This window comes from Eleginops maclovinus, chromosome 12 (assembly GCF_036324505.1).
Source record: "Eleginops maclovinus isolate JMC-PN-2008 ecotype Puerto Natales chromosome 12, JC_Emac_rtc_rv5, whole genome shotgun sequence".
In the NCBI taxonomy this organism is placed as follows: Eukaryota; Metazoa; Chordata; class Actinopteri; order Perciformes; family Eleginopidae; genus Eleginops; species Eleginops maclovinus.
In genome coordinates, this window is record NC_086360.1 from 2414665 (window position 1) to 2425403 (window position 10739).

General features: G+C 38.7%; 1 protein-coding gene across 3 annotated transcripts; it reads left to right on the plus strand.

Moving 5' to 3' along the window:
- Positions 1–1054: 1054 nt before the first annotated feature.
- LOC134873721 (activated RNA polymerase II transcriptional coactivator p15-like) lies at positions 1055–6788 on the plus strand. Of its 3 annotated transcripts, none has more exons than XM_063897523.1 (5): positions 1055–1222; positions 2732–2801; positions 3179–3298; positions 5722–5830; positions 6595–6788. In XM_063897523.1, the coding sequence occupies exons 2-5, from the start codon at positions 2733–2735 to the stop codon at positions 6672–6674; spliced, it is 378 nt and encodes a 125-aa protein (XP_063753593.1). In that variant the 5' UTR covers positions 1055–1222; position 2732; the 3' UTR covers positions 6675–6788. The 3 variants fall into 3 exon arrangements, with proteins under 3 accessions (XP_063753593.1, XP_063753594.1, XP_063753595.1); XM_063897524.1 differs by having other exon boundaries at positions 1170–1222; positions 2729–2801; XM_063897525.1 differs by lacking the exon at positions 1055–1222 and adding an exon at positions 2375–2379.
- Positions 6789–10739: the final 3951 nt, after the last annotated feature.

A 10739-nucleotide genomic window follows, 5' to 3' on the forward strand; every position in this document is an offset into this window, starting at 1 on the left:
ATTCCTATCATCCTTTTACAGTTTATTGTACACGTTTGCTTTTATTTTATAGGGTGTTATATTCTTGTGTCTTATTTTTCTGAGAGCAATCTTTCCTGTTAAAATGTTATATTTTTGCATGTATCTGAAAATGTCTTACGCATTGCATTGTTTGTTTGTTTGTTTTTTGCCTACATTATAAACCGGGTACATTAGTTATTTTCTTTTTACTTCCTCCTATTCGGTTGGGGGAATTTTGTTTTATACTATTTGCATATTCAGAAGTATATTAATACTTGTTTTCTCGCGCTGTCCTCTATAAAAAGCCTTCAAATTGGCTGGTGTAGTGCACTTTGTTTACTTGCATATGAAATGCAGTATTTTAACGACAGTTGTTGACATACTGAACCTTTGACTCTGTGCGTAATGTTTCCATCTGCACTGGATCAGTGTTGGATCCTGTCCGGCCATTAGAGGTCGGTATTGGATGGTTTGTAGCTCAGTAATATGTTCTCACTGAGAGTTTGTGGTTATTCTAACATAACGCACTTTCTGTCTCGTAATTTCTGCTGTCACACAGGACAGGCATACATGAAACATTTAAATGATTTATTTGAATTTGACCAATGTGGGAAATTAATCATTTTAAAAAGATTCCACTTTGAAACAAATTAAACATATTGCTGCAGCCTAATAGCTTAAAAAGAATAAAGATAAAAAAGAATATAGTTTTCATTTTCTCACGACTAAAGTCCATTTCAGAAAGCTGTCGTGCTCTTGCATTTTGACTCTAATATGCGTGAGCGTGAGTGTTACCGGTTGGTGGGTTGCAACTTTGTGCTCCGGTTTGTCCTGTTGTTGTTCTTCCAGCTTCGAGGTAGCATGCAGCTAGTACGTTTTTGTGTGTGTGAGTAAATTGGAAATAATGTGTGGAGTTCCATATTAATCACACCGCCTTCGACTCCGATTCATAGGCTCTACACGTGCAGCAATTAACCATCCCAACATAAACATGACTACATCAGCACAGGGTCTAAAATACAATAATATTTCAATAATAATTGGCTATCGAATGATAGTGTTGAACCTGTTTAATGGGGTAACTTCAACCAATTTGGTAATCACGTTTTAGTATAAATGTAACCAAACCATCGCGAAGCTTTTTTGGGTGGCAGCCAGTGCACCGGAAAATCATTGAGCTTCCGCTTCCTTTCAAGACATCCGCTCAACTACATCACATCATGTAAGCATTGACAGTTTCTAAAGAGCACGCTAAAACGAATTGCCATTGGTTTGCTTAATAGAGCAAGTCGGTGTTCTGCAGCATATTACCTGTCACAGGGCACTAGTTAAAGAAAATCCATTTATCTTAAACACGCAGGAAGAGTGCATGTGCTGGGGTTCAGCTCTGCTAACGCTAGCCACCGTGACCGAGCTAACCAGATAGCATATAGCCTATTAGCTGGTATTATTATGGCGCATTCATGGGGAATCTCATATGTGCATTTATGACAAAGGTTCAGGGTAGAAACCTATTCAGACGTAGGAAAGCATTCAGTGACATGCAGTCTGAAGCGCTAAAACGCCACAATAACACTAAAGACTATGCACCGTTACCTCAATATACGGAACTAATGGCGTACATTGTTCGTTTACTACAATTCATTATCCCCCCTCTTACAATCTGCATGCTAACATATTCCACCTGCTGCACTATGAACATTGTTTACAATCCTGTCAGTTTCAGAAATGGAACATCATTTTATTTAATAGATTTTATTTATTTCTATTTTATAAGAAGGTTCACGAATATAAGGAATGTGTTTGTTGTAAATGGTGCATTCAAAGACTCTTTAACGAAAAGAACAAAAAATAGTTCTATTATAGAAGCATTTTAAAAGCTATTGTAACAAAAATAAGTCAATATTTACACAACATATGTAAGAAGAAACTGAGTACAGTTAAATCAGATACCATATGAATTACAAATACTATATATTCAAATTGGAGAGCTGTGCAGAATTAAAACGAGGTGGTGTGGAGCAGAAATGTGCAACATTTGCCGGATTTACAATCTTAAAATAAATAAGATGTTGTTTGCATGATGTGCATTAATGTAATGCGTAATGTTTCTCTGGGTTGGCTAATAGTGACTGTCAGTGGGTGTCCCAGGCCTTGTTGGTGGGGCCGGTAGCAGACGGGGAAGATACTGATTATGTGGCGAGAGGTTTTGGTCCTGGGTCAAACAGTTTGTGTCCGGGGGGGTGAGGTTATACGTATGCTCTCTGAATTAGTAAGTAATGTATCTATTCATTTAACAATGAATAATACATCAAATGAAAACAATCATTACAAAGTTGTTGAGTCTGGCTGATGTTTGTGCACAGAATATCACATCATCATGCTGTACAGACACACATTGTATTCTACCTGCTGTTCAATACTTCCAGTGAGATTTTTTTGTAGTGTATCTTAATACAATTCTCATGCCAACAAGTAGAGTTATTTGTCGCTGTAATGTTTCCTCCTGTCCATACTGGCTGAGAGCCCTTCAGTGTCGATGGATGGATGCATGATCACTATGCAGACTTGCATTTGATAATATGTTCAGTTTGTGTTACACATATTGTGACATTTATTTATGAGATTATGTGACAACTAAATGGACTGATGAATATTTTAAGACAGAAAAACCTGTCCATGCAGATGTTGCTGTGTATAGAGGTCTGATATTTGCTCCCTGTGTCAGCAGAATGCCAAAATCAAAGGAAAGACTGTCCACCACATCTGGCAGTGACTCTGACAGTGAAGCAGAAACCAAGGTTTGTATTTCATATAAACTACTGATGTGTTTTCTTTATTCACTCAAATCTGATAACTCTTTTGAAGCGCCTAAACCAAACTTAATAGAAATTCTTACGAAGGATGAGCTTAAGAAAATATCTAGTTCTTTGATTTGAAATCAAAGTTACAGGCCTGGAGACATAAACACTGAAAGAGGGGAGTAAAGGTAGCTAGAGTGAGGAATTCATTTAATTAAATAGTGGCATAAATGAAATTGTTGACCTAGTACAGTGCTTCCTTTCACTGCTTTTCTCATTCATTCCTTTTTTCTCCAAATCTGCTGATTAAACTTCTGCCTCTTTTATCCATGTAAAAGTAAGCCCTGGACTATAGTGTGTCTTTTTTTTTTTTTTAGGCAAAAAGGAAGAAGTCCAGTGCACCAGAGAAACCATCCAAGAAACCAAAGGGTGGAGAGAGCTCCAAGCCGGGCGGCTCATCCAAAGGCGGCAGTGATGCTGGAGACAACATGTTCCAGGTGGGTGTCTCCGCATTCTGTCGTAAAGCTCGTTACATGGAACATTTCAACTCAAAGGAATTTAAATTACATCTGTTGTGTACTCATTAAATTTCAGAGCTCTGTTTAAAATGTAGGTGATATAACTGTGTAAACTTTACATTCCTGAAGTCTAAATACTTTATTGAATACCATTGAAACTATTTAAGGCATTGACTTAAAATATGATACAATAAAATAAACAGTTATGAACAGTAGGAACAAAAATATCTATAGAGTTTCTACAGATAGAACTAAATTAACTATACAGAACAAATTAGATTAACTGTAATTGACCAACCTAGTACTAAACAAAATATACAAACATAAAATAATATATACTTACATTATACAAGTGCGCTAGTTAATTTTTTTTACTTGAAATTCTAGTACAATGAGATAGAGTACAATCAGAAGCTCACACATACATATATATATATATATATATATATATATACACATACACACATATACAGTGGGGCAAAAAAGTATTTAGTCAGCCACCAATTGTGCAAGTTCTCCCATTTAAAAAGATGAGAGAGGCCTGTAATTTTTATCATAGGTATACCTCAACTATGAGAGACAGAATGAGAAAAAAAATCCAGGAAATCACATTGTAGGATTTTTAAAGAATTAATTGGTAAATTCCTCGGTAAAATAAGTATTTGGTCACCTACAAACAAGCAAGATTTCTGGCTCTCACAGACCTGTAACTTCTTCTTTAAGAGGCTCCTCTGTCCTCCACCCGTTACCTGTATTAATGGCACCTTTTTGAACTCGTTATCAGTATAAAAGACACCTGTCCACAACCTCAAACAGCCATACTCCAAACTCCACTATGGCCAAGACCAAAGAGCTGTCAAAGGAGACCAGAGACAAAATTGTAGACCTGCACCAGGCTGGGAAAACTGAATCTGCAATAGGTAAGCAGCTTGGTGTGAAAAAATCAACTGTGGGAGCAATTATTAGAAAATGGAAGACATACAAGACCACTGCTAATCTCCCTCGATCTGGGGCTCCACGCAAGATCTCACCCCGTGGGGTCAAAATGATCACAAGAACGGTGAGCAAAAATCCCAGAACCACACGGGGGGACCTAGTGAATGACCTGCAGAGAGCTGGGACCAAAGTAACAGAGGCTACCATCAGTAACACACTACGCCGCCAGGGACTTAAATCCTGCAGTTCCAGACGTGTCCCCCTGCTTAAGCCAGTACATGTCCCGGCCCGTCTGAAGTTTGCTAGAGGGCATTTGGATGATCCAGAAGAGGATTGGGAGAATGTCATATGGTCAGATGAAACCAAAATAGAACTTTTTGGTAAAAACTCAACTCGTCGTGTTTGGAGGAGAAAGAATGCAGAGTTGCATCCAAAGAACACCATACCTACTGTGAAGCATGGGGGTGGAAACATCATGCTTTGGGGCTGTTTTTCTGCAAAGGGACCAGGACGACTGATCCGTGGAGAGGAAAGAATGAGTGGGGCCATGTATCGTGAGATTTTGAGTGAAAACCTCCTTCCATCAGCAAGGGCACTGAAGATGAAGCGCGGCTGGGTCTTTCAGCATGACAATGATCCCAAACACACCGCCAGGGCAACGAAGGAGTGGCTTCGTAAGAAGCATTTCAAGGTCCTGGAGTGGCCTAGCCAGTCTCCAGATCTCAACCCCATAGAAAATCTTTGGAGGGAGTTGAAAGTCTGTGTTGCCCAGTGACAGCCCCAAAACATCACTGCTTTAGAGGAGATCTGCATGGAGGAATGGGCCAAAATACCAGCAACAGTGTGTGAAAACCTTGTGAAGACTTACAGAAAACGTTTGACCTCTGTCATTGCCAACAAAGGGTATATAACAAAGTATTGAGATGAACTTTTGTTATTGACCAAATACTTATTTTCTACAATAATTTGAAAATAAATTCTTTAAAAATCCTACAATGTGATTTTCTGGATTTGTTTTTCTCAGTTTGTCTCTCATAGTTGAGGTATACGTATGATAAAAATTACAGGCCTCTCTCATCTTTTTAAATGGGAGAACTTGCACAATTGGTGGCTGACTAAATACTTTTTTGCCCCACTGTATATATGTGTGTATGTGTATATATATACACATACACACATATATATATATATATATATATATGTGTGTGTGTGTATATATATTTATACACACATATATATATTTATACACATATATATATATATATATATATATATGTGTGTATTTATATATATATATGTGTGTATAAATATATCTGTATATATATATATATATACACACGCACACACACACACGTGTGTGTGTGTGTAACAGATCCTGCTGAAAATATACTATATATTTGGTTGTAATTCACTATGATACAAGAAAACCAGTTTTATGCAGTTGACGGTCAGTTTGCTTCACACAGATTGGGAAGATGCGATACGTGAGCGTCCGGGACTTCAAAGGGAAAGTCCTGATCGACGTCAGAGAGTACTGGACGAACTCAGATGGGGAGATGAAGCCGGGGAAGAAAGGTAAGGTTTCATTCCTCCACACACAGTCCTTGTTTATCTGAAAGCGCACACAAGGGGTAGACCACAGATTTCAGTTTGACAGAGCCAGGCTTTTGTAGCAAAAAAAAGCCCCTCTCTGAGATAACAGCTCCCACCACCGCTTATCATCTGCTTTGTGCATCAGGCTCTGTGCTCATTTCCACAGCAGGGGGCGCTGGAGGTCTTTTGGCTCTCCTGCTGCACAAAATTGACTGATGGCATGCTGCCTCATCCTTCAATAAGTCATTAATATTCCATCAAAAAGTAACACTGTCCCTGCAACATTTCATGCACATCAAAAGATCGAAATAATGAAAGTGGTTTGTTGTTCCCCTCCTTCGGGTCCATTAAAAACATCTGTTGTATTAAAAATAAGTTATGTTACTATACATGTGGTGACAGATGGTCTTACTAGTCTCTTTTAGACTCTAAGAAACGGAAATGCACCGGTTAGGTGATGCATTTATCTGTTGTTGATCAAAACGTTCAAAACATACCTTATTTCAAGCTTCTATCAAAACATACATTAAAGACATTGTTGATTTTGAGACAATAGAACAGGCAGTGGTAAAATGCTGACTCATTTCCAGGTTTAAGGACTCATTCCTCCACCACTAGAAAGACATTGAATGCTCAACATGCCTTGCTAACCCACTGATCTGACTGCGACACCCCACTGGACTGGTTTGATGGTTTAACCAGTCTAATCCTCTCCCCCCCCCTCCCCCGTTTTGCATTTCTCGTAGGTATCGCCCTGAATCCTGAACAGTGGAACCAACTAAAGGACCAGATTTCAGATATTGATGACGCCATCAAGAGATCCTAAGCATTCCCTTGATGTTCTGTGTCCACTCATTATTTCGTTAGTTGGCTAAATGTTTTTGTAAATGATGTTGATGTTTTATAATTGGCTGGGTAAGATTAAAGCTGTGTAGATCTAGTGGTGTCTGTTGTGTGAACTGTTTTATAGCTGATGTAAAGGTGGGCGGGTGAGGTAGGTGTGTGATCAATACTGGTGGTAGAGTCAATGAGTAGTGATGTTTTTGTATTAAATAAAGAAACAAGGCACTAACCAAACATTGGTCAATGTGTAGGTTGCTGGCCACAGTTTGAATATTATAAACATTTAATCATAAGATTTTGTTTTCACTGACCTTTGTAATATCTTGCACACAATATCGGTGCTTTTTATTTCCAAAAGCCGAGTCCAGCCCGTCATGGTGTTCCTGCAGCTGATCATGTTGGGCCAGGGGTTATGATTTGAAAATAAATGATTGTTATTATACAACAAATTGACAGATGCATATTTCTAACTATTACAAAATATATGAATAGCTAATAACACTGTTGAATAATCCTCATAGGGAATTCATGTGTTAAAGCAGCAACAGTAATATGAATGGTACAGGGAAAGAAAGGAAAGTATAATAAGTAACAGAACAAATTAAAATGAAACCTACAGATATGAGTATGTTAAATATATTCATGTTAATTATGGAGTAGAAACATACATGCTATATGAGCTCCATGGCAGCCGCAAGCAGACTGAGGAACATTTTTGTCCCCAAAGCTTTAACGCTGCTTAATAAATAACACACACAATGTACAACTCGTGCACACTGCTTGAATATTTAGTTTGTCTGCTTTATGTTTACTGCTTTTTATTTTCTATTCTCCCCCTGATCCTGGGTTCATGTCCCATAACTTACCAAGTACTCTGAGTGGACTGGTACTTTGGGAGGGGCAAGTTTGCCTCCTGAGCACTGCTGGAGTGCCCTTAAGCAAGGCACCAGAGAAATCATCCTCTAACATATTATTCTAATACAATAGCTGTTTTATATCTTGTTTAAACTTCTAGGACAGGTGACCCGCAGAGACTACATGTCACTGTGTGTGGTGCTGTTCACATGTGTGAGTAGTCAAGAGGAATTCATTCAATTATTCCATGGAATTCACACACTATAAATAATAAGCATAATAAATAATCCTGTCGTCTCATTCATCCTGCGTTACACCCCCATCTTCAACAATGTCTCTGTTTCCCACCCACTGCATGACTTGCTGATGAAGCACATTCAGAGCAAGACTCATTCCCCAGGATGCACCACAGAGCTCGACAGGAAGCCCTCTCTACTTGTGGTGATCAAACTGTTCAGCTCCTCCCTCAGAGTGTCAGAAACTCTGTCATGGACTGACCTCTGGATTCATTTCAGCCCTTTCAGCAGCTATAACCAAATCCCTTATTTATGTGTTTAACTGCAATAGCCTGGTGTACTAGGGCAATAACAAAGCATTTATATCAACTTTTCAATTTCCATTAAGACAGCGTTTAGAAAAAGTTAATATGTTCATGCATTGCATTGTGGGACGACAACTTATATATATATATATATATATATATATATATATATATATATATATATATATATATATATATATATATATATATATATGAACCACAGTTAAACCACAGTTAATATTGCGATTTCAGCACATAGAGGAAGGATGACTTTATTAGATAATCACTGTTATATACTAAGAAGAAGAATATTAAACAGGTCTAATCATGTTTGTTTGAGCCCGATGGATCCTGGCATTGTCATCTTGGAACATGCCCGTGCCATCAGGGAAGAAAAAACTCCATTGATGGAATAACCTGGTCCTTCAGTATATTCAGGTAGTCAGCTGACCTCATTCTTTGGGCACGTTGCTGAACCTAGACCAGACCAACTGCAGTAACCTCAGATCATAGCACTGCCCCCACAGGCTTGTGACCTTTTTTTGGCCAGCACTCTAACAGTTGTTTCCTGGTAAGCTAAGGGGTTGGACATCTCTAAGCGATTGACAAATCACGACAGCCAGCTAACCAATCACAGCAGTCTGGGCTCTGGTTTCAGACAGAGGGTGAAAAGACGTGCTGCAGCACAGGCAGTATGAGAAACATAAAGAGCTTTCTGAACATTAGAGCATGGAGACATGTCCCAGGAGAGACACTACATACTGATATACACCTGAACATCAGCAGGAGAGGACTCTTTAAAGTAGAGACACTACATACTGATATACACCTGAACATCAACAGGAGAGGACTCTTTAAAGTAGAGACGCTACATACTGATATACACCTGAACATCAGCAGGAGAGGACTCTTTAAAGTAGAGACACTACATACTGATATACACCTGAACATCAGCAGGAGAGGACTCTTTAAAGTAGAGACACTACATACTGATATACACCTGAACATCAGCAGGAGAGGACTCTTTAAAGTAGGGACACTACATACTGATATACACCTGAACATCAGCAGGAGAGGACTCTTTACAGTAGAGACACTACATACTGATATACACCTGAACATTAGCAAAATATGTCCTTTTTATCATTGTTACAGCAGCAAATTGGAAGAAGAGGTGATAGTAAATAAATGTAAGATGTTAATATAAAAAACAGCACAAAGCTAAATAAGGTAAGTAGATTGACAGAATGGTGGAATTTACATTATTGCACAGGGAACAAAGACAGCTATAGTTAGCCAATTATAAGATAATATCAGCTTTCCAGCACATCAAAATTATATAGTAGCAAATCAGGCCAAACGGTCTTTTTCCTATCGTAGGCGTGTTGTCTTAGATCCTCTCCTCTCATCCAGCCTGTTTGTTAGAGGCTTTTTGTCCTGCAGGCAGATCATTTCCCTGAACTGACTTTGGGTAAAGTTCACAGCATTTTGATGTCTGCTGAGAAGAAAAGGGTGACGGCAACTGTTTGAACAACATTTACTGTTTACTGCTCACCCGTCAAGTATAAGGGCAGGCGAGTCGGGTAGTGTTGACATTTCCCAGGCACTTTTTATTCTGTGGTCATGTTTCCAACAAGGAGTGACACCTAACAAAGCCCGGCTGAACAACATGCTCTTCAAACATTTCATCTCCTTGTTGACTCATGCACACTGTCCGCTCTTTGCTCTTTTGGCCAAAGTGACCAAAGAGTGAAAAGAAGTCCCGGCAGCCTCGGCCCAACAGACACAGTAACACAGATGCTGTTTGTTCTGGCTTTGGAGATGTGGATGACATGTTAATTTCTCTTTATACTTCCATATAATGTTATTTAGGAATGATTGGCACATAATGGTACTGTAAAAAGTGCCTGTGGACTATTTCATCTTCCCCTCCCTTAGTGTGGCAGCAATGGATTTAACCATTTTGTTATTGGACATGTGTATAACATTTAATGTGATTTGATGCCTTTAATGTTATTCACAATTGAATTGGTTATATGATTGTGCCCCTAATATTGCAGTTATTGCAAGTACACAAGTTTAAAGCAGCTATGATTACAGACAAACCTTCAACGTTTGTATTTGTGTGTTTATCTAACTCTAATACTGGACACATTTTTCTTTTAAATATTCTGAATTTGTATCCATGATCTTATTTGTCTTTCTGTACCAGTGCACTAAGTTGTTATTATTTCTTCATTATGATTTCATATTCACCCTGCAACAATGTTAGCCATTAGAGGGCAGCATTAACCAGCTAGTTGAATACATTTCACAACTCTACGCAGTATGTCGATTTGGAGAGGCCCAGACCGTCTGTTTTACATCCCTTTAAAATGTTGGAAAGCAGAGATCAGGAATGTATTGTGCTTAACTTATCTTTCAGCTTCTCACTCAAACTGTACCTTTCTGTACTTCTCTCACCTCTGCCTCTTATCATCCCCTCTTCAGCACCTGCTCATCATCATCAGTGGGGCCTGTGTCCATAGCAACCCCGAAGGTCCTGTGACACTGATCTTCAGTCAGTATGTACCTAACATCTGTTTCAGGAGCGGAAGAGGTACTCAGATCCTTTACTTCAGTACAAGCACCGATACATTAATGTCACTCCAT